This window comes from Aotus nancymaae, unplaced genomic scaffold (genome assembly GCF_030222135.1).
Source record: "Aotus nancymaae isolate 86718 unplaced genomic scaffold, 86718_ANA_hifiasm-v0.15.2.pri h1tg000018l, whole genome shotgun sequence".
NCBI classification, from domain to species: domain Eukaryota; kingdom Metazoa; phylum Chordata; class Mammalia; order Primates; family Aotidae; genus Aotus; species Aotus nancymaae.
Genome location: NW_026988430.1, coordinates 20920775 through 20944894, shown reverse-complemented (window position 1 = coordinate 20944894; position 24120 = coordinate 20920775). Strand labels below are relative to the sequence as shown.

At 39.6% G+C, this 24120-nt stretch overlaps 1 protein-coding gene across 1 annotated transcript in view; it reads right to left on the bottom strand.

Annotated features, from left to right (window-relative positions):
• DHX40 (DEAH-box helicase 40) overlaps positions 1 to 16953 on the bottom strand; it is a 49878-nt gene extending 32925 nt beyond the window's left edge. Inside the window, exons 1-7 of the mRNA XM_012445415.2 lie at positions 16781 to 16953; positions 15784 to 15951; positions 13731 to 13876; positions 11036 to 11155; positions 10313 to 10540; positions 9714 to 9780; positions 8525 to 8656 (exon numbers count right to left, since the gene is read on the bottom strand). Coding sequence (XP_012300838.1) covers positions 8525 to 8656; positions 9714 to 9780; positions 10313 to 10540; positions 11036 to 11155; positions 13731 to 13876; positions 15784 to 15951; positions 16781 to 16892 — 973 coding nt within the window. The 5' untranslated portion in view covers positions 16893 to 16953. The remainder of the gene's footprint in view (positions 1 to 8524; positions 8657 to 9713; positions 9781 to 10312; positions 10541 to 11035; positions 11156 to 13730; positions 13877 to 15783; positions 15952 to 16780) is intronic.
• Positions 16954 to 24120: the final 7167 nt, after the last annotated feature.

Below are 24120 nucleotides of genomic sequence, written 5' to 3'. Positions count from 1 at the left end.
TATTACTGCTAAAACAAAACAAAACAAACCAACAAAAACCTACAGTAGGCTGGGCTAGGCTCATGCCTGTAATCCCAGCACTCTGGGAAGCCAAGGTGGGCAGATCACTTGAGGCTGGAAGTGAGACCACCCTGACCAACATGGAGAAACCCTGTCTACTAAACATACAAAAATTATCCGGGCGTGGTGGTGCGTGCCTGTAATCCCCGCTACTCAGGAGGCTGAGGCAAGAGAATCACTTAAACCGGAGAGGTGGAGGTTGCGGTGAGCTGAGATGGCACCATTGCACTCCAGCCTGGGCAACAAGAGTGAAACTCCATCTCAAAAAAAAAAAACAAAAAACAAAAAAACCTACAGTAATGTCCTCTACTGCCCTTTGAAGATACATAAAAACTGTGGACTCCCTCTGCATTAAAAGTCAGGAGTTCGAGACCAGCCTGACCAACATGGTGAAACCCCCATCTCTACCACAGATACAAAATTAGCAAGGCCTGGTGGCACGCATCTGTAATCCCTTCTCAGGAGGCTGAGGCAGGAGAATCGCTTGAACCCAGGAGGTGAAGGTTGCAGTGAGCTGAGATTGCACCACTGCACTCCAGCCTGGGCGACGGATCAAGACTCCGTCTCAAAAAAAAAAAAAAAGGCATGTATGTACACGCACAAAAAAATTTCAAATAATTTTAAGGTATTCAGAGACTCTCTGAAGCTCATTCATGGACTCCACATTAAGAACGTCTCTCTCCTTAAAGACTGATTAGCAAAGTGGTTTTTATTGAGATGGTCTGCCTAATCCACAACTACTTCTTTTTTTTTTTTTTTTTTTGAGACGGAGTTTCGCTCTTGTTACCCAGGCTGGAGTGCAATGGCGCGATCTCGGCTCACCGCTACCTCCGCCTCCTGGGTTCAGGTAATTCTCCTGCCTCAGTCTCCTGAGTAGCTGGGATTACAGGCACGCGCCACCGTGCCCAGCTAATTTTTTGTATCTTTAGTAGAGACGGGGTTTCACCATGTTGACCAGGATGGTCTGGATCTCTTGACCTCATGATCCACCTGCCTCGGCCTCCCAAAGTGCTGGGATTACAGGCGTGAGCCACCGCGCCCAGCTCACAACTACTTCTTATAAGAAGTAATACCACACTCATTTCCACCACCCACAAATCCTAAAGAGTGGGCCCCAGCAGCTATGCTTATAGTGTGGTACCTTGTTCCTCCAACATAGTTCATGGCACCAGGGTAAGCATTTCCTCCAAGCTTAGCCAATTTGATTATCTGATGAATTTGAAATAAGGTGCAAGAGATATTCAGTTGGATTAGGCTAGTCTCTTGTGAAGAGAAAAAATGTGTGAACCACAGAGAAACAACTAATGTACCTGGAAAAGAGACGGCTAGCCTAAGGTGAAAAAAGAATGAATCAGCCATGACAGTTGACAAGACGGTATTTCTAGGTTTCTGGCACTTTCCAGGCCTTAAGAGGCAGGACTGTGAAATAAGTAAAAAGACGGGTTGAGCTAGACTTGCTCTTCCACTAGGTTCAGCAGAAAACAGGGCAAGAGAGTTAAGAATGTTTGCAAGGAAATTACTACAATATGAGGGAAAGGAGTAAGTGAAGGCTGGTAAAGGACAAGTTTCAATGCATTATGAAAATTGTTGAATTAGCAACAGTGAGTAAGTTGGTAGAAAAAGGAAGTAATCAGCAAGAGGGCAGATGTTTACAATGTCAGAAATCATGGTGATGACAAATACTAGGATATAAGCATCTGAATGGGTGGCTGAGGTAGGATATGTCAGTGATATCCAAAAATTAGGAGGAATCATTTCAAGGAATACACAAGCCAATCTATTGGAATATGAAAAGAAATTCTTAGCATTTCTATTCATATTTTTCATAGCATCTTTTTAAACCTTTTATATGATTGCTTTTTTTTTATTTCTGAAACAGAGTCTCACTGTTGCTTAAGCTGAAGTGTAGTGACGCAATCTTGGCCCACCACAACCTCCACCTCCCAGGTTCAACGGATCCTCCTGCCTCAGCCTCCCAAGTAGCTGGGACTACAGGTGTGTGCCACCACACCCAGGTAATTTTTTTATTTTTAGTAGAGATGGAGTTTCACCATGTTGGCCAGGCCGGTCTTGAACTCCTGACCTCAAGTGATCCACCCACTTCAGCCTCCCAAAGTGCTGGGATAACAGGCATGAGTCACCACACCCGGCTTGTTGCTATTTTATATGTATGAGTATAGCAATACATACATATACTTTAGCTAAATATTTTCTAAATGCATGACTGCCATTTGATTTCCATAAGATATGTTCATATTCATTTAGAAAATTCATTTTTTCTACGTGAGCATCCTCAAGTTATTTTCTTTCCAGCAGCCAAGAAAATCTTTAAAGAACTAAGTTTTAAAAAAGATGTTTTTAAAAAAAATCTTACAAAGATCTATGTATTTTCAATATATAAACCAGACCAAAGCTGAACTATCACAAGGGAGAAAACGAGTGGCACAGATGAGCAGTTTTAAAATCATGGAACTGGGCTGGGCACAGTGGCTCACTGCCTGTAATCCCAGCACTTTGGAAGGCTGAGGCGCGCAGATCACATGAGGTCAGAAGTTCAATACCAGCCTGGCCAACATGGTGAAACCCCACCTCTACTAAAAATACAAAATTAGCTGGGCCTGGGGACGCATGCTTGTAATCCCAGCTACTTGGGAGGCTGAGGCAGGAGAATCGCTCGAACCCAGGAGGTGGAGGTTGCAGTGAGCCAAGATCATGTCACTGTACTCCAGCCTGGGTGACAGAGACTCCATCTCAATCAATCAATCAATCAAATAAATCATGGAACTAGGCCAACCATCTCAGTGTATATATTTAAAAAATTAAAAGTCGGCTGGGCGCCGTGGCTCATGTCTGTAATCCCAGCACTTTGGGAGGCCAATTCGGATGGATCGCCTGAGGCCAGGAGTTTGTAACTAGCATGACCAACATAGTGAAACCCCATGTCTACTAAAAATACAAAAAAATTAGCTGAGCGTGGTGGTGGGCACCTGTAATCCCAGCTACTCGGGAGGCTGAGGCAGGAGAATGACCTGAACCTGGGAGGCAGAGTTTGCGGTGAGCCAAGATCGTGCCATCGCACTCCAGCCTGGGCAACAAGAATGAGACTCTGTCTCAAAAAAAAAAAAAAAAAAAGTAAAAGTCAGAGAGCTCAAGTACTAGCTCAAAATTTACACACAGGCAAATTTAAAACAAAGTAATGTTGCTATTCTTTTAGATCACTCTGAAATTAATTTTTTAAGAAGAAATGCTAGAAAGGTCACTTATAAAAGGTATCTGTAGATAAGTTTTTATATAAATCCAAAAATAATTCTGAAAAACCTATTTCTTTCAGAGCTGAAGAATCTGGTGAAAAACAAAAGTTCAAATTATTTTTTAGGTATTTCTTATATTTAGCTCATTTCCTCGAGATAGATAAAATGGGTAGTATATTACCTTATAGTTCAAATTATATGTTTATACATTTACTTATTACCTATCTACTCTGCTATTATACAATCCAGCTCCATAAGGACAGGCACATTTCCAATACTTAGATCAATGCCAGGGTTATAGTAATTGTTCAATAATTAGTTGTAAAATAAATTGATAAATTTCTATTATATAACTGATACATTAAGATCCTTCTACCTTTAAAATCACACTTTATCCTAAAATTTTACATAAATTAGAAATGTCCTTTCTGAACACAGTTATCCATAATCAAGTCTGTTCTTCAGTCAAATCTATTTCAGAAAGTCCCTAAGTTGTTTAGTCCTCAATTCAAGCAAAATTTCAGATTCATACCATTTATTCACAATAATTAATTTAAAAGTCCTGGAATTGCTGTCACAGTTGTTTCACATTTTACATTTTGCCCACACATTTTACCACCATGTTCCACAGTTACACACACAGGCCAGTTTAACGTTTATAAAGGGACGGAAAAAAGTTAAATACTTATATTCCTAGAGCAAGTACTCACTCTCTAGGAAAGAAAGAGGAAATATCTCATTAAGACACAGCAGTTCTCGGTCAGGGACGGTGGCTCACACCTGTAATCCCAGACTTTGGGAGGCCAAGGAGGGCGGATCATGAGGTCAGATGTTCGAGACCAGCCTGACCATCATGGTGAAACCTCATCTCTACTAAAAATACAAAAATTGGGTGTGGTGGTGCATGCCTGTAATCCCAGCTACTCAGGAGGCTGAGGCAGGAGAATCACTTGAATCGGGGAGGTGGAGGTTGCAGTGAGCCAAGATCACGCCACTGCACTCCAGCCTGAGTGATAGCGCAAGACCTCAAAAAAAAAAAAAAAAAAATCCTGATAACCTCCATTCCTGATTTTCCTACCTATGAAAGATTATGATACTCCTTACCCCACCTATCCCAGGACTTAATAAAGTACTAGGATATTATTAATAAGGAAGGAAAAAAATTGGCAGAGGCAGAAAAATGTTCCAAAGTCTACCAAGAAGTAAAGATATTGAAGAAAGGCCCCTCAATACTCTTAATGAAGTAATGCTCCTAAGAAAGATACATGTGATGTATGTTAAAGCCAACCGAACATTCCTCCTAGAATTTCTTATCTCTAATTTCCCCAAAAAAGAACCCAACACAGAAATATGTTTGTTTGTGTATATGTGAATAAAATGAACTTAAAGCAATAAACTTTAAAACTGTCAAAGGGGGAAAAACAACCTCTAGAATAGAACAAAGAAGTACATTGGTCAGCTCAAATTCTGCCCCACCCTGAGATGTCCTTTAGGTAAGTCAAAAATACCTCAAGAATTTTCACTAACACAGCTCAAAATCAAACTCCTGACACAGAAAAAGGCTTGAATGCTACGTAAATGTAGCTGAAAAAGATAATGGGACTAGAAGGAAATTAAAAAATATAGAAGACAGACAATTCAACATAAGAATAATTAGTGTCCCTGAAAACTGACAAATAGGATATAAGCTATATTCAAAGATATAACACAAGATAATTTCCCTGAAATAAAGAGTTAAATCTGCAGCTCAAAAGAGCACATCAGAAATGTTCATCATCATGTATGTGGTTGTGATGGTTACACAGGCACATGCATTGTCAAAATTTAATGAAGTATATGCTTAAAACACACACTTCTTGTATATAAATTATATCTCAATTAAATTGATTTTTAAAATGAGCACATCAAATTACAGAAAATGTTAATATGAAACATTCAACACACCAAAAAAACCTAATTGAAACTACTGAACTTTGAGGATAAAGATAGAAATTTTCAGGCAATCAGACAGAAAAGGCAAATCACTTACAAGGAGGGCAAAAAATAATAATAATCAGGTTGGCCTCAGACTTCCCTGCAGCCACATCCAATGCCAGAAGACAACTGAACAACGTCTACAAAGTTCTAAGCAAAAGAAAGTGTGACCCAAGAACATAAAACCCAACCAAGATGTAGTTCAAGTATAAAGACAAAAGTCAGACACTACCAAACATAAAAGAACTAAAAAAAAAAAAAAAAACACAGCACTTATTGGCCCTTGTATTAAAAAAAAATTAACAAAATCTAGCCAATCTAAAGTGAACAAAAAATTAACTTAGGAATGGGAGAACCATGGTAAAAGGATAGATGATGAAAACTGAATCAATCTGAATGACAGAAAAATAAGTAACCAAAATCAGAAGGGGAGGACATAGCAGGACATTTCATTTTTCAAATCAAGGAGTCAACATATAAAATCTCTTTTTTTTTGAGATGGAGTCTTGCTCTGTTACCCAGGCTCACTGTAACCTCCACCTCCCAAGTTCAAGCAATTCTCCTGCCTCAGACTCTCTAGTAGCTGGGACTACAGGTATGCGCCACACAGCCCAGCTGATTTTCATATATATATATATATATTTTTTTTTTAGTAGAGACAGGATTGTGCCATGTTGACCAGGCTGGTCTCAAACTCTTGACCTCAAGAGATCCTCCCACCTCAGCCTCCCAAACTGCTGGGATTACAGGTATGAGCATTCACACCCAGCCAACAGATAAAACCTCTAATAAAATACAGGCTAAAAGCAGTAACTTCAACTGAATATTTTTCACCTTTTTAATCTTAAAAGCAATCTTTTATAAAATATTATCTCATGTGGTAAAGAAAGATTTACTTGAAGTTTAATAATTCCTTCAAGTAAAATGAAGTTAAAAGTAAATGCTTTTTTAAAAAGAAACTAATAGTATCATTTCACTTTTAGAAAGTATTTCTATCAACCTGTCTACCCACTTACCCTTCTGTTAATACATATGTACCCATACACACACACAGATGTTTGAATGTTTTCCTAAAATTAAATAGTTATTTCACATAGAAAAACTTGAGGTGATTTCTTTTTACCTTTGTAATTCTGTACACTGCTTGAATTATTTATAATAAAATAGTATCATTTTTCCTCAATCAAGTAATGTTTCTTAAATAAGTAGAAGCAAATATGCTAAGATACCAACTGTGTTAATTCTGCACAGTGGGAACTGTTTTTCTGTACTTTTCTATACTTTTTAAGGTTTTGCAAAGGTAAAAAAGGAAAACATAAAATCATATAAAACATAATCCCAGTTTTTTCTTAAAAAAATAAAACTAGGACTGGGCACAGTGGCTCATGCCTGTAATCCCAGCACTTAGGGAGGCTGAGGCAGGCGGATCACCTGAGGTCAAAAGTTCAAGACCAGCCTGACCAACATGGATAAACCCCGTCTCTACTAAAAATACAAAACTAACCAGGTGTGGTGGTGCATGCCTGTCATCCCAGCTACCCAAGAGGCTGAGACAGGAGAATGGCCTGAACCTGAGAGGTAGAGGTTGCAGTGAGCCGAGATCGTGCCATTAGGAGTTGCCATTTGCTTGGATGAATGATCTGGGATGATATGATGCACAGACCAGAGAGCCCAGTGAGAAAACCCAGGAAATCTAGCACCAAGGAGTGAGACTCAACCAGAAAGGCTCTTATGAATTATGCGTGGAAATGACAAGTGAGTCTTAGAAGCCAACCTCTCCAAAACAAAAAATTCTAAGAAAACAGCAAGCTAAGGATGAAACTTAAAGAATCAGTCATTTATACCTGATGGGGAGACCAAGGAACAGGGAGCTGGCAACAGCCTCAGAGAAAAGAGTATTCAGGAGAACTAGAGAATTACATATTATCCCAGCGGACAGCATTTCAAGAAGGATACTATCATTTGTATCACAAAAGCAAAATACAAACAAATAGAAAAAAGCAGTGAGATTTAAGAAATAAGTTACTAGCAACCTTTATTAGTGTAAAAATCAAACTTCACTTAAATAAGATGCAATAGAAGATTCAGAACATTATTTTCAATGTGGCAGTAAGAAAGAATGAAATTACTCTGTATAGAAAAATATATGTGTATGTATATATTTAGTTAATGGTTAATAACAAAGCAAACATAATGGGTTTTGAATTTATCAGTTACAAAGTAAATTATGAAAGGGTCAACGAACAAAATCTCAAGAAACACTGAGAACCTTAAATATCCAACAATGATTCTAAGAATTTCCCTGAAGATGTAAAAATCTAAAATAGAGATCTATGCTAGAAAGTAAGGAGCTAATATCATTATAAAAGAGATTTCCAAATAGCACATCTATGGCTCTTTACTGATACATGTATTAAAAAACTTTGTTAACATAGGGATAAGAATCACCCACTCAACAAAAGCTGTTAATACATATACACATAAAATATAAAAACATTCAAATGCTAATTCCAAGTTCAAAGAGGAGACTAAGGTTAATCTTCCTTTAGTTTTACAAGTTAAATTCCAAAATAAAACAGTTTGACAAAACAAATTCTAAATCTCATCCAAAAATATTTACTAGAACCAAAATGTCAACTCAAGAGTTTGCACTTGCTCTTGGAATTCACAAAAGAACAGCATCATTCTTGAAAAGCAGAAGAAGCCATGGCTACTTAAAAGGAAAATTATCCGTGGCCGGGTATGGTGGCTCACATCTGTAATCCCAGCACTTTGGGAGGCAGAGGCAGGCAGATTGTCTGAGGTCAGAAGTTTGAGACCAGCCTGGCCAACATGGCAAAACTCTGTCTCTACTAAAAAAAAAGTACAATAATTAGCCAGGCATGGTGGTGAGCTCCTGTAATCTCAGCTACTTGGGAGGCTGAGGCAGAAGAATCGCTTGAACCCAGGAGGCAGAGTTTGCAGTGAGCCAAGATCGTGCCACTACACTCCAGCCTGGGCAACAAGCGTGAGACTCTGTCTCAAAAAAAAAAAAAGGAAAATGATCCACTGTGTTTACACTTAGACATACCTGTATATATACAATTTCCAAAATTCTGTGGCAGTGGCAAATTAGGTTTGACTTACAGTAATACCCACAAGAAACTACTATCCTCATTTCAAAGAATTCTCACCAATATTTTTGTTTTGCTGGGAGAATCAATACTCTTAATACTAAGGGCAATCACCAAGGCTCTTACCTGTTGTCATAGATCCATAACATGGCAATATTAACAAGCCATCAAGGGTGGTATCTTGAACGTCATAATCATAATCAACAGACTCTGCCATCTGAAAAAGTAACTCACAGCTTTTTTCGATTTCAAACTGGCCTAAAATGGGAAGAAAAAAATAACTTCAGCAACTGAACAGAAAAATTAATTTTAAGAAGAAAATGTCAAGATTAAAATTAATTTTGCCTAAAATTTACTGTAAATCTCTCATTTAATGTAAAGGAGATGAACACATAAGCTGTCCCATATTTCAACAATAAAATTTGAAGTAGAAGAAACATCAGTTTATAAGGAACTTAAATCTCTAAAGGAATAAAAACATTAATCATCTTCAAGCTTTTCATCCTGTTAGCATAGTATTTCAGAAGACTCACTAAACTGTTAACATAGAAAAGAAGCTAGTCCAGGTCCTGCTGCATTTGGGTAAAATACTTAAGTAATCTCCAAAAGGCAAAGACTGGTACAATCCCTCACTTCTGACACTAGTACAAGGCAGAGAAAAAGGTAAACAAATAAACTAATTCCTATTAGGTGGGTGCTGCTACTTGAAAAGTTATACCACTAGTCTGGGATTTAACTATTTTATTTTTGATCTCCAAAAATGCCACATTCTTGTCTATGACACATGGATTCTACACCTTATGTATTGCTATCTATCACACAGTACAATGCCACCACCCAAAGAAGAAGCTGGTGAAATGTCCTTTGAAATAATGTAGTTAACCCAGGTCTGTTTAGTCAGGTTACAGTTCTGTATAAGAGAAACCAATAAAAATAATATTTCACTACTTAACTTCTTTCTACTAAAAGGTCAGTGTGTTTTACATATATTTACTAATGAGCTTGATGTCTTTGATATTTGACATATGTGTGTGTATATATATACACTATTATGTTTTTGACATAAAAATATATACACTATTATATCTTTGACACATATACATATATCCTTTGACATAAATATATATACTTCTCTTTAGCAGCTGGCTTACAATTTTTATTTCTCTTTTACCTGAAGTTATTCAGATAATCAAAAAAAGCTAGGGCAACAGTTGAGAAGGGCACAGAATTCCCACCAGAGGTGGCACTCTATCTGGGTGCCACATTCCTTACTTACAAATAGTAAACATTTTTTAACCCGATACTGAATGCTCACCAGTCAGAAAAACCAAGATGTCTCCAGCCATTTCATTCAAATGGATATCCATGGTCACTTTCACAATCTAAAGTAAGAAACACAGGCATAATACGCTAGTGGAAATACAGTCATTTCCTTACCACCACTTCCCTTGCCCCACAGAAAAATTAAATTTGGTTCTTAAAAGTTCTAGGACCTGGCTGGGTGTGGTGGCTCGCGCCTGTAATCCCAGCACTTTGGGAGGCCGAGGTGGGTGGATGACAAGGTCAAGAGATCGAGACCATCCTGGCCAACATCATGAAACCCCATCTCCACTAAAATACAAAAATTAGCTGGGTGTGGTGGCGCGTGCCTGTAGTCCCAGCTACTCGGGAGGCTGAGGCAGGAGAATTGCTTGAACTCAGGAGGGGCAGAGGTTGCAGTGAGCCGAAATAGCACCACTGCACTCTAGCCTGGTGCCTGGCAACAGAGTGAGACTCTGTCTTAAAAAAAAGAAAAGTTCTAGGACTTGTGAGGGCTGTCATTGAAAGAGTAGGGAACATATGAATTATCAAATTACCCAATTAATAAGAATCACAGATATTTTAAAAAGACATTAAATGAATGCCAAGTAATACCGCTTGAATATATGCAGTATTTTCTCTGTCTCGTGGGCCAATCAAATTGCAGAATTTCTCTCTGACTGGATAAAGCCTTCCAGGTATATCAAATATCGGACAATTTCCAAAGAATGCAGAGAGCTTGGCTAATTCCATAGTTGCTGACATTACCACCACTTTTAAATGCTCCTTCCTATTAGGAGACTTCTCCTGAAATAGCTTCTTCAATAAACCAAATAAGATATCCTGAAAGAAAAGTAAATTTCTATTAAGTCACAAGTATACCTAACAGCCAAACTACTTTAAATACACTGCTATTCTAACCAAGGAATTCCTATTTTAATAGACTAAAATATAAGTAAGAGCCAGGTGTGGTGGCTCACACCTGTAATCCCAGCACTTTGGGAGGCCAAGGTGGGAGGCCAGGAGGTCGAGACCTGCCAGGGAAACAAAGCAAGACACTGTCTCTACAAAAAATTTTCTTAAAAATCAGCCAGACACGGTGATGCACGTCTGCAGTACTAGCAACTTGGGAGGCTGAGGCGGGAGGATCACTTGAGCCCAGGAGTTCAAGGGTGCAGTGAGCTATGATCATACTACTGCTCTCCAGCCTGGGTGACAGAACAAGACCCTATCTCTAAAAACTTAAATTAAAGAGGAGGCAACTCTCTATATAGTAAAAAGCTACCCAAACAAGTAAACTACTTGCTAATAAAAAAAAAAGTAAATTAAAATACTCACTGTAGTTAGAGTTCTTTCATGGGCTTCATCCAAAATAATGACACTGAATTTGGTAAGATTTGGATCTCCCAGAATATGTTTCAGTAAACATCCATCAGTCATATATTTGATTGCTGTCTCCTAATGTTCAAATAGCAGAGTATAGCAACTTATAGTATCACAGAAATTCACCACTACTTCCCCAACTAAATTTTTCCTCAAAAGGTAAAAACATTAAGTGATCAAACTAATCTGACTAAACAAAAGAGTTTACATAAAATAGTCTAACTTACGTAGAAAAAATGATGGTAAGTTACAAAACATGCTATCTATACAGAGAGAGGGACATAAGACTCACTTGGGTATTCTTAGAGCAACAAAAATCACCAATAAGGAGATACAATAAAGTCAGAGGAAAGTGGCAAGATGATGCAATGACATTAGGTGAGCAAGTTGTAGGAAACAACAGTAAAACAAGATGTATCTTTCTGCCTCAGCCCCTATTTTACAGGTTTCAGGGAAAACGAGAAAATGGTAGATGCATACTTTCCACCCACTCTCGCCTCTTCTCTACCCCATTGTCCTATTAAAGAATGTGTTACTGCCCAGGCACAGTGGCTCATGCCTGAAATCCCAGCACTTTAGAAGGCCGAGGCAGGCGGATCACATGAGGTTGGGAGTTTGAGACCAGCCTGACCAACATGGAGAAATCTCTACTAAAAATACAAAATTAGCTGGCTGTGGTGGCACATGCCTGTAATCCCAGCTACTTGGGAGGCTGAAGCAGGAGAATCACCTGAACCCAGGAGGCAGAGATTGCGGTGAGCCAAGATCGCACCATTGTACTCCAGCCTAGGCAACAAGAAAGAAACTCCGTCTCAAAAAAAACAAACCAAAAAAATGTGTTACTTAGGTCAGACACAGTGGCTCATCCCTGTAATCCCAGCACTTTGGGATACTGAGGCAGGCAGATAACTTGAGTCCAGGAGTTCGAGACCAGTCTGGGCAACATAGCAAAACCGCCTCTCTAATAAAAATATAAAAATTAGCCAGGTATGGTGGCACACACCTGTAGTTCCAGCTATTTGGGAGGCTGAGATGGGAGGATTGCTTGAGCCAGAGGCAGAGGTTGCAGTGAGCTGGGATTGCATCACTGCACTCTAGCCTGGGTGACTGAGCATGACACTATCACCAAAATAATAAAAATGTGTTACTCAACAAGCATTAAAACAGGGGGAGAAAAAGGTCCAAAGGCTAGGTGTAACAGCAATGACATCCATAAAACAAGGGAAAGAAGAAAAAAAAAATCCCAAACAGTGAACACTATGAAGGCACAGATAGTATTTTGGGGAGTCATTTTGTGCCACATTTGATGGCCATTCCTATTACGGAACATACGTAAACCAGGGATTGTTTTGTAGTTGGGACAGGATAAAGAAATCCTCAGGCAATGTAAATTATAATATTCACCATTAAAAAGAAACTATTTTAAATTTGTTGGTGCCATGAATGCTTAACACTTGCTGATTTTGTTAATTAAGTTGATTAATTGATTTTGTTAATTCAGTTTTCCATTGACTTCAAGAATACAAACACACAAAATAAATGAACCTTGAAAACATGCTCAGTGAAATACGAGAGACACAAAGTATAAAATATTGTGATTCTACTTGCATGAGATACCCAGAGCAGGCAAATTTGTAGAGACAGAAAGTAGAATACAAGTTACAGCCAGGCATGGTGGCTCACGCCTGTAATCCCAGCACTTTGGGAGGCCAAGGTGGGTGGATCACGAAGTCAGTAGTTTGAGACCAGCCTGGCCAACATAGTGAAACTCCGTCTCTACTAAAAATACAAAAAATTGGCTGGGTGTGGTGGCAGACACCTGTAATCCCAGCTACTTGAGAGGCTTAGCCAGGAGAATGGCTTGAACCCAGGAGGCGGAGGTTGCAGTGAGCCAAGATGGCACCACTGTACTCCAGCCCAGGCGACAGTGCAATACTCTGTCTCAAAAAAAAAAGTTACCAGAGGCTAGGGGGAGGGAGAAATTGGGGGTTTAATCTATTGTTTAATGGAGTTTCTGTTTGGGATGATAAAAAAAGTTCTGAACATAGAAATGGTAGTGGCTACCAAACATTGTGAACATACTTAATGGCACTGTATACCAAAATGGTAAAATGGTCAATTTTAAGTTATATATATATTTTACTACAATAAAAATTTTTAAAAACCTACAAGTAAAAATAAAAAGAAAAAATAGAAAAAAAAAACAAAAAACAAACAAACAAACAAAAAAACACCTACGAGTCAAGAATCCTTACAGTTAAAATACATAAATAAGAGAATCCTAAGAAAACAAACTGTCACTTATAAAATAATTAAGGAAGGAGAAAATGGGATGAATATCAGAAACTTGAGAGCTAAAGCATTAACAATGGACAACAACAATAAATTCTTTAGTATATATATTGAACTTTGAAGTTAAACTATCTTCCAGAACTGTCTCCACTCTTTCTGTTAAATTCATATTAGCTGGACATGGGGGCATGCTCCTGTAGTCCCAGCTACTCAAGGGCCTGAGGCAGGAGGATCACTTGAGCCCAGAAGGTAGAGGCTACAATGAGCCATGATTGTGCCATGGCACTCCAGGCTAGGTGACAGAGTGAGACCCTGTTCCGATAAAGAAAAGAAACAAATATCAATAAGACTTTTGTACCTTAGAGCTGCAATCATCAAAACGAACTTGGTATCCTACTTTGGATCCCAAAGTGCATTTCATTTCTTCAGCTACTCTCTGAGCAACTGATATAGCAGCTACTTTTCGCGGTTGAGTTACACCAATCATACCATGTTGTGAAAACCCTATCAAAACCAGAGATAAAAAAACATAACGTTAGCAATTGTTTACTCCTACTAGAGTTAAATTGTTTTTGGCCAAGCAATATAAAACCGCTTGAATGTTTCCAAAAGAATATTATCCTCCAAATTAAAAACACACTGTCCTATCTTTGCACCATGAAAATTTAAATATTAATTTAAAATAATACATATTAATAACTATATGTGTATATATATACACATATAGTTATTAATATGTATTATTTTGTAGTAGTTATTAATATGTATTAATATGTATTGATATGTGTATATATATATACACACACATATCTATATGTGTGTGTGTATAAATATCCAGGTTCAAGTGATTCTCCTGCCTCAGCCTCCCGAGTAGCTGGGATTACAGGCATGCGCCACCACGCCCAGCTAATTTTGTATTTTTAGTAGAGACAGGGTTTCTCTGTGTTGGTCAGGTGGGTCTCGAACTCCCAATCTCATGTGATCCACCTGCCACGGCCTCCCAAAGTGCTGGGATTACAGGCGTGAACCACAGCGCCCAGCCTCCATTCTAAATAGTACAGTAGTCCCTCCTTACCTTTGGTTTTGCTTTTCAAAGTTTCAGTTACCTATAGTCAATGGAAGTCCAAAAATATTACAGCACTTTCAGAGACAGAGAGCCCACATTCACATAACTTTTACTATAGCATATTGTCATAAATGTTCTATTTTATTGTTATTAATCTCTTACTGTACCTAATTTATAAACTAAACTTTATCATAGTTATGTATGTATAGGAAAAAGCGTAGCATATACAGGGTTTGATATTATTGGCGGTTTCAGGCATTGAGCGGTCTTGGAAGGCATCTCCTAAGGCTAAGAGCGGAATATTGCATATAAAATAGTGATATGTCTTAACAGATGGCAACTTAGATTTGAAGCATCAGAATAAGTTAATATATTTTTGTTATTTGTTAATGTAAATCATATCCAATATAATACTGCTCTTTACAAACTTTATGACAGAAAGTTCTGTCATACTGAAAGGAATAACACTTGTCAAAAGACAAAATTACAACAAATTTAGTTAAAAAATCTTAATTGGCTTTTGTGATTCCAGAATCAGAATCACATCAACCTATCGTCTCATAAAATAGAATGAGTGTTCCAATGAGCTGAGCAAAGGAGGCTGATTGTATAGACAGAAAAGGGCTGAGGAAAGCAGAAACAGAAGACAAAAAGCAGATTGCCCATTTCAAAGTCACTTTTCTTGTAAAAGTCAAAGCAGAGGAAACTTCTTTATGCTAGCTAAAACTGGTCTGTTTTGGGATTTGGCTATTATATCTTTCTCCTCATTTCTGATTAGATGAAAAAATTTAGTTTCTAGACCTGGTGGCGTGGAACTTCAGCATGAGTAATTCCATTTTGGTTTGGTCTGTTGAGTCTAGTGCAGGAGATCAATCCAAACCAAAGGCCTCCTATAAATTTTACTTAACATATTTTAAAGGTAACTTGTCAGTTGGCTTGCGCTGGCAAAGTCAGGGAATAAATATTTCCCTGATAATGCTCTAGAGAAAGAATCAAGAAATACTAATGTCAGCAACAGGTATCAACATACTTCTTCCCCTCAAAATTATTTCAATATCCAATGGTTAATAGTCTACTGCTAGACAACCTTATTCTATAAAAGGGAATTAATATCAATGTAATTCTCCTATTTGAGATTATTATGGTAATGAAAAACGGGAAAATTTGCTATCCCAACTAATTCCTGAAACTGAAATAGACCATAAAGAAGCATAGGGGGAAGGGGGTGTGGCAAGAGAAGTGGGACTATAAAATAGTGGGCAATCATGCAGTACAGATATCCTACTGGCCTTTAAAAAGAGGATATTTTTAAAATATTTCCAATATTTTCACAGAAAAAAATCACCTGCTTCATACAGATATTTTGGGAGTTGAGTTGTTTTACCACTTCCTGTATTTCCAGTAACAATAAGGAATGAATTGTCCCTCACAGCTTGAATAATCTTTTTTCTTTGTTTCTGAATAGGAAAAGTTGGAGTAGTTCCTCCCTCCTGGGACGTGCATCCTTTCTCTTCTGTAATAACAGAAAATTAAGTCAATTAAAAGACTTGTAAAGATATCTCTGGAGGACTCAATTTCTCAAGGCTAAAAACAGAAAGGCAATAGAATTTTAGCGCTGGAAGGGATCATCCATGACTTCTCAGTAAAATCGCTCGTGTACCATTTGTAAGTGAGGGTTTATAAGCCCAGAACAACTTTTTGGTGAAATCCAGCAACTTCAGCATTTGTTCATGCATAACTTAAAGTACTTTTCAAAGCAAGTATAGCGCAAGGCAACGTATACACATGCATACTTACACAGAAGCACAAAACCCAATTTTATTTAACAATAGACCAAAAACTGGAACACAGCAGAAAATTCTCAGCTGGATTAGAAGCCACCTGTGTTTGCTTCTGATTCATGGTTCAAGTTAGGTCCCTGTTCAGAGTGACTGATATCCCAGAAGGCCAAGTGGTGGGTAACCATGGAAACTGGCTCCTGGAAACTGGCTCCCTTCAAACCGTACCCAAAGGCAGGCTGGCGGCCCAACGAAGGGGGGAGGATGAATGGGTAGAGAACAAAGGGTTTATGAGCCTGTTTAAGAACAGAATGCATTTCCGGCGTTGGGGTTCACTTTTTCGCCTCCCAATAAGGTTTTCGCCCAACTTGGATCTGGGACCGCCCCCCTCTAAGGCAAAGTGCTCATTGGACGCAAAGTTCGCCTCGGGCTTGGAAAGCTAGCAGAACGCCGCGGCTTCCTCACTACTCTTCTCAGCCTGCTACAGGAGTACTTTCATTTCCCCCGCTCCAGACCCCCACGCTTTAACTCCCGCTGGCTTCCGTACCGTCCCGCAGACCGCACCTCTATCGGCGATGCAAACAGCTGAGGGTCGCTCTTCCTGGAGGTCTCTTGACCGCTCACCCTCCTCCTGCCGCCTTGGCGCCCTGCCCGCGACAGCGGGAAACCGGGACATAGACCTGGCCCCGAGTGGAGGCAAGCACGTCCTCCGATCTGAGGAGATGGGAGGGGAAAGGCGAGGACGCGCCCTGATGACGTAGAGCTGTTTACTTCCGCGCGTGCGACTTGTAGCAAGGGGAGGGAGAGCTGCTCGATGACGTAGCACGGGGCGGCCGGATAGGGAGCTGAAGCTCCACCCCCAGGGGGTTTCCCGCCAACTGCCACGTGCGCTTCGCCTTGAGCAGATGAGCCATCCTTGAGGGCCCGAGGACCCTCTCTTGTTTCGCCTCTTCTGCGCCAAAGGGCTCAACGACACCTCTTTTCTCCGCCACAGTGGTTACTGCAGCCTATCCTGCCTTCACACACCTGACACTGTGTGACCCTCTGCCAAGAGCTGGAACCATCCCAGAGTGATGCGTTTGGCAACTCATTCTCACCTTTCCTGATCTGACATGACCTGTCCAAGGACACAGCTACTGAGTTGTGGAGCTGAAGTTTTAGTTATGTTATTTCCAAAACTTAGGTCACCTAGGCTATTCATTTCCCTTATAGGACCCTGCATTTTAATTTATTTGCATGTTTCCTCTTCCGCCCAGCTATATTGTAAGCCCCTGAGAAGAGCTGGAATATTAAAACGTCACTAAATTCAGGGCCCAGCACAATGTGATTCAAGGTGGGCTGTCAATATTTGTTGATGTTGCTGAATGGAAGAATGAATAATTGATCTCTTTAGGAATTAAGCTCATTTTTGATAGAGGTGCATTCCTTAGAAACAACAGTAACTGAAAAGTTCAACAGATACACAACAAGCAACTTTTTCAGAAAGGGTACTTTGAGGGCAGGTCTTTCTGTTCTAGAGCCTGCCAATTTTTAAATTAGTGTCAACTGTAACAAAGTGCAATGTGAAGAAGATTGTTTCTTGGACTTCTCAATCATTCCTGTTGTTAGAATTAACCAACACTTAGCTACCAAAGAAGACAACTGAGGCCGGGCGCGGTGGCTCAAGCCTGTAATCCCAGCACTTTGGGAGGCCGAGGCGGGTGGATCACAAGGTCAAGAGATCGAGACCATCCTGGTCAACATGGTGAAACCCCGTCTCTACTAATCCAAAAAAAAATATTAGCTGGGCACGGTGGCGCGTGCCTGTAATCCCAGCTACTCAGGAGGCTGAGGCAGGAGAATTGCCTGAACCCAGGAGGCGGAGGTTGTGGTGAGCCGAGATCGCGCCATTGCACTCCAGCCTAGGTAACAAGAGCGAAACTCCGTCACAAAAAAAAAAAAAAAAAAAAAAAAAAAAAAAAAAAAGACAACTGAGAGCTGTCACTTCACCATCACCTAAAGACTCTACTGTCTGACCAGGCTGCAAAAGATGTATCATAAGGCTGTTGGAATCCTAGATTTTTCCTGTGCTCATTTAAAGTGAACTCATGGCCGTGCATGGTGGCTCATGCCTGTAATCCCTACACCTTGGGAAGTGGGGTGGGTGGATCACTTGAGATCAGGAGTTTGAGACCAGCCTGGCCAATATGGTGAAACCCCATCTCTATTAAAAATACAAAAAAAAAAAAAAAAAAAAATTAGCCGGGTATGGTGGCACGCACCTGTAATATACCAGGTACTTGGGAGGCTGAAGTAGGTGAATCACTTGAACCCAGGAGGCAGAGGTTGCAGCGAGCCAAGATCGTGCCACTGCACTCCAGCCTGGGCAACAGAGTGAGACTACGTCTCAAAAAAATAAAGTAAACTCATACCAACTGCTCTTAAATGGGACTAATCAATGCTTTTTTTTTTTTTTTTTTTTGAGACGGAGTTTCGCTCTTGTTACCCAGGCTGGAGTGCAATGGCATGATCTCGGCTCACCGCAACCTCCGTCTCCTGGGTTCAAGCAATTCTCCTGCCTCAGCCTCCCGAGTAGCTGGGACTACAGGCGTGAGCCACCATGCCCAACTAATTTTTGTATTTTGGGTAGAGACAGGGTTTCACCATGTTGACCAGGATGGTCTCGATCTCTTGACCTCGTGATCCACCCACCTCGGCCTCCCAAAGTGCTGGGATTATAGGCATGAGCCACCGCGCCCGGCCGATCAATCCTTTTTAAAATGCAAGTTCATCAGATTTTGAATGATACCAAATAAAATGGAACTTTGTAACAACTTTATATCTCAAAACTTGGGTATGAGAGGAAGCGATCTGATAAACAGAAGAACATTCCAGGTTTCTCTCATTCGTTAGGGGTATCTCCCAGCCCTCTGGATTATGTTAGGAATTCAAAATATTATAGAAACAGAAACAGAAATTAAAGAGGCAAAAAATACATTTGTGGTACAGGTAAGGTATTGATAATCTCAGTATTTCAGTACAGGGCATCTCTATCAGTGACATAATAAAGTCACTTTCTAAAAATCATCATTTCAGACCAATGATCGTAATAATTTAGTTCATAGTAGTCAAATGTTTCCGATACAGTTGACCCTTGAACAATATAGGTTTGAATTTTGCAGGTCCACTTACAGATTTTCTTCTGCCCCTGCTAAGCTGGAGATAGCAAGATCAATCCTTTGTCTTTCTCCTCCTCCTCTTGAGCCTACTAAAGAGGATGGAGACCTTCGTGATGGTCCACTTGCACTTAATGAATAGTAATATATTTTCTCTTCTTTTTGATTTTCTTAATGTTTTCTTTTCTCTAGCTTGCTTTATTGCAAGAATACAATATATAAAACATATACAAAATATGTATTAATTAACCATTTCTGTTATCGGTAAGGCTTCCAGGCAATAGTTGGCTCTTAATAGTTAAGCTCTGGGGAGTCGAGTAATACACAGATTTTGGCCAGACGCAGTGGCTCAGGCCTGTTATCCTAGCACTTTGGGATGCCAAGGCAGGCAGATTGCCTGAGTTTAGGAGTACAAGACCAACCTGCAACAGGGCAAAACCCTGTCTCTCCTAGAACTACAAAAAAAAGTAGCCAGGCATAGTGATGCACATGTGTAGTCCCAGCTGCTCGGGAGGCTGAGGCAAAAGAATCACTTGAGGCTGGGCGTGGTGGCTCACACCTGTAATCCTAGCACTTTGGGAGGCTAAGGTGGGTGGATCACCTGAGGTCAGGAGTTCAAAACCAGCTGGCCATCATGGTGAAACCCCATCTTTTAAAAAAGAAAAAAAAAAAAAAAGAATCACTTGAACCTGGGAGGCAGATGTTGCAGTGAGCTGAGATTGCACCACTGCACTCCAGCCTGGACGACAGCAAGATTCTCTCTGAGAAAAAAATAAGAGTTATATGCAGATTTTGACTATGCAAAAGGTTCGTGCCCCTACCTCCAACTTGTTCAAGTTTCAACTGTAAATTATTTCCTATATTTTTCACAGAAACTCAGAGTTCGGTTATCACCATCCCTAATTTTGTGTTAGAAACTTGCTTATAGTGACAAAATGAAGAACTAAGAGGGCCAAGATTCAAAGCCACACTAATAACCACTAACCTGCATTGGAAGATGGAATTATCTAGATCTTGGTGCCAAAATAACGTATTTTCTTTCAATGTTTATAACTCCAAACATTGGAAACCACAGTAGCTGAAAAGTTCAACAGATACACAGCATCTGAGGCAGGGAATCTTTTTCAGAAAAGGTACAAGAACTGACCCCATTCTTGTATGAAAACCACCTATTGAGAATATACAGTATCAAACCTGCAAGCCAAGAATGAAGAAAAATAAAAGTGAAAAACTCAAGTGATGTTTAACATGGTTCATTTTATATCCAAGGACATTTAAAGCATGTTACCATTAATAACCATGTGCTTGGGGCTATTCTGAATTAGAAGATGAACAATTATTTCCTACCCAGTGAGTTTACAAATTACAGTGACAAACAAAACTCAAGTACAGAGTAAAAATAGAAAATACATGGGTTGAATCTGGGAAGAAAGGTCAATGTCCCCAATGACGTTGAGTCAATTTCTTATCTTTGGGTTACATTAAAAACCTGAGGCCAGGCCTGTAATCCCAGGACTTTGGGAGGTTGAGGTGGCTAGATCACCTGAGGTCAGAAGTTTGAGACCACCCTGGCCAACCCATCTCTACTAAAAATATGAAAAAATAGCCAGGAGTGGTTGCAGGCATCTGTAATCCCAGCTACTCAGGAGGCTGAGGCAGGAGAATCACTTGAACCTGGGAGGCGGAGGTTGCAGTGAGCCGAGATTGCACCATTGCACTCCAGCCTGGGCAACAGAGTGAGACTCTCTCTCAAAAAAGAAAGAAAGAAAGAAAAAGCACCTGAAAGAACTGGTACTTAAAGAAGTGTGAGAAGTCTGAATTGTACCCTGCTGCTATTGCTTTATAAGCAGTCTTCCGAAACATTCTAGAATCCAAACAATCTGTTTCAGAGCATCAAAAAGAGACAGGAAAGAGGCTCAACATTAAAGATTTACAAAAATGGAATAGAATTTTTAAATCATCTTCAGGAAAGAAAGGAAAGTGTAGGACCACTGTTGTGATGGTTAAAAGGAGTAAGTAAAGCAAAAAAAAAAAAAAGGAAAATTATTCAAAGATATTATTACAGTCACAACCAGAAAGTTTAAAATGTAGAAAAATGGTGATATGTACAAACCTAATTAATAACAGAACCTAATTGCTCACAGAAGGAGTGAGCCATTGTACCAAACTACATGGATTGTTAAAAAACTCATTAATTGGACCAAAACAAGACTTATCTTGGTAAAGAGAAGCAGACAGAAGCCAGATTGTGAGTAAATGAGAATTCAAGAGCAAACTGAAAATATAACTAATGCACTTGGGGATGGCTGGTTAGAATCAACCAGGGTAAATGAAAGTGTGAGAAGAGAATAACTGGAAAAAGATGCCACTACTACAGCGTATATGTGATGATTAAGAAAAGACTTTGTCAATGAAAGTATTGGGGCATGATTAGAAGATGTGTTCAGGAGGGTTGAAACAAAGATATTGATGAGGGAGAAATACCAAGTTGACATTTGGAGGAAGGATACAGGACTGGAGGGGAGAGAACACACTTTTAGTCCAGATAGGTATTATAAACTTGCATTTGTGGTGGATTTGTATCCCAAAATGTGACTCTGATTGTTTCTCTGTATTTTCCTCCCCTTTTTCTTTCTCACTGGTAACCCAAGGGCCTATCTTCCTCTTCAGCCCTCAACAAAGCAGAAACAAAAATTCAAAAACACTGCTGACCTGATTGCCCAAACCAGAGCCTCCTGTGCATGCTCAAATTACCGGTTACTTCCTCTCTCAGATGGATAAGCCTGGGCCTAGGGAGAGGGCGGAGAGTGGGCAGGATATACTGAGAAATGAAGTATTGACAGAAGGGATAAATAGCCCTCCTAGCGGGCAGGAGAATTTTCATTAGAAAGTTCTAATGGGGCCAGGTATGGTGGTTCATGCTGGTAATCCCAACATGTTGGGAGGCCAAGGCAGCAGGATTGCTTGAGACCAGGAGTTTGAGACCTGCCTGAGCAACATAGCGAGACCCCCATCTCAAGACTCATCTCTACAAAAAATACAAAAGTTAGCCAGGCATGGAGGTGCATGCCTGTATTCCCAGCTACTTGAGAGGCTGAGACAGGAGGATCACTTGAGCCCAGGAGGACAAGGCTGCTGTGAGCCGTGATGGTGCGACTGCATACCAGCCTGGACGATAGAGCAAGACCCAGTTTCAGAAAAAGAAAATAAAGCCGGGCGCGGTGGCTCACGCCTGTAATCCCAGCACTTTGGGAGGCTGAGGCGGATGGATCACAAGGTCAAGAGATCGAGACCATCCTGGTCAACATGGTGAAACCCCGTCTCTACTAAAAATACAAAAAAATTAGCTGGGTACGGTGGTGCGTGCCTGTAATCCCAGCTACTCAGGAGGCTGAGGCAGGAGAATTGACTGAACCCAGAAGGCGGAGGTTGCGGTGAGCCGAGATCGCGCCATTACACTCCAGCCTGGGTAACAAGGGCGAAACTCCGTCTCAAAAAAAAAAAAAAAAAAAGAAAAGAAAGACAAAAGAAAGAGAAAGAAAGAAAGAGAAAGAAAAAATAAAATGAAAGAATGAAAGAAAATTGGTTCTAATGGAAGGAATTCAAGAAGATAAACCATTCTCAAGTGTGGACCATTCCCCTCTCCATTAAAAATAAATCAGAAGCAAACATCTATGACCAGTTTTTCATCTAATAGTCCTGGATACATGTAGACCTTGAAAGAGCAGGAGGGAAACTTCATTCCAGAGAGAATGTAAACACAAAGGAAAACTTCATTCCCTAGACTAGATGGAACTAGATTAAAAAAATTCGGAAATTTTTCTGAGTCATTTGAGTAATTATCACAGAGCCAGTCACCAAACAGTCATTAAATCATTCATTGACAATATCGTTTGAGAGTTTAATAGAGATTGAGACACTGCTAGTTGTCAGTGAAAATTGCGCTTTACATGTATGCTTATAATCTTTAATAAATGTGTAGAATTCCCCTTAATCTACTAGTAAAATTGGGCCTCTTCCAAGTGAAAGCTCAATGTTTACTCTAGCTTCCTATTTATCCATTCATGTGTTCATTCAGCCAATATTAGCATGTACAATTATTATACGCACCCTTTTTAATAGCCATGCAGAGGCATAAAATATGTTTAAGACATAGTTATTACCTTCAATGAGATTACATGTAATCAAGGAGATAAAATATTTAGAGGAGGAAAAATTAGCTAGAATGATCAGTGAAGGCTTCTAGGAGTTAGTGACATTTGACTGAGTTTTGAAAGTGCAAAGATTCCAGTAAATGCTAGGGAAAGATTCTAGATAGAGTGCATTTGACAAAGGCACTAATAAAGTGATCAAGATATTATTAATTATGGATTATTGAGAAAGATGCATTATTAGTGTTCTGACTATGGTCTCTGTAAATCTTTCGGTGGCCTGAAGGTGGCAAGCTGGGTTTATTTGAAAAACTTCAGCATCAACATTATTTAAAAGAAAAATGAAACTACTATTTCTCTGAAAAAAAAAAAACTTTCATTGGCATTTAATTCATAAAATCAAAAATGAAACAGATTGAAACATAAATAAGCATTTACTATGTGTCTTTAGCAGGATGTACTTTAAGGCACATAGATTTTGTATTGCAAATGCTTTCCATTTCTTTTATTTTTAAAAACTTATTTATTTATTTATTTATTTATCGAGACAGAGTCTCACTCTGTTGCCCAAGCTGGAGTGCAGTAGCGAGAGCTCAGG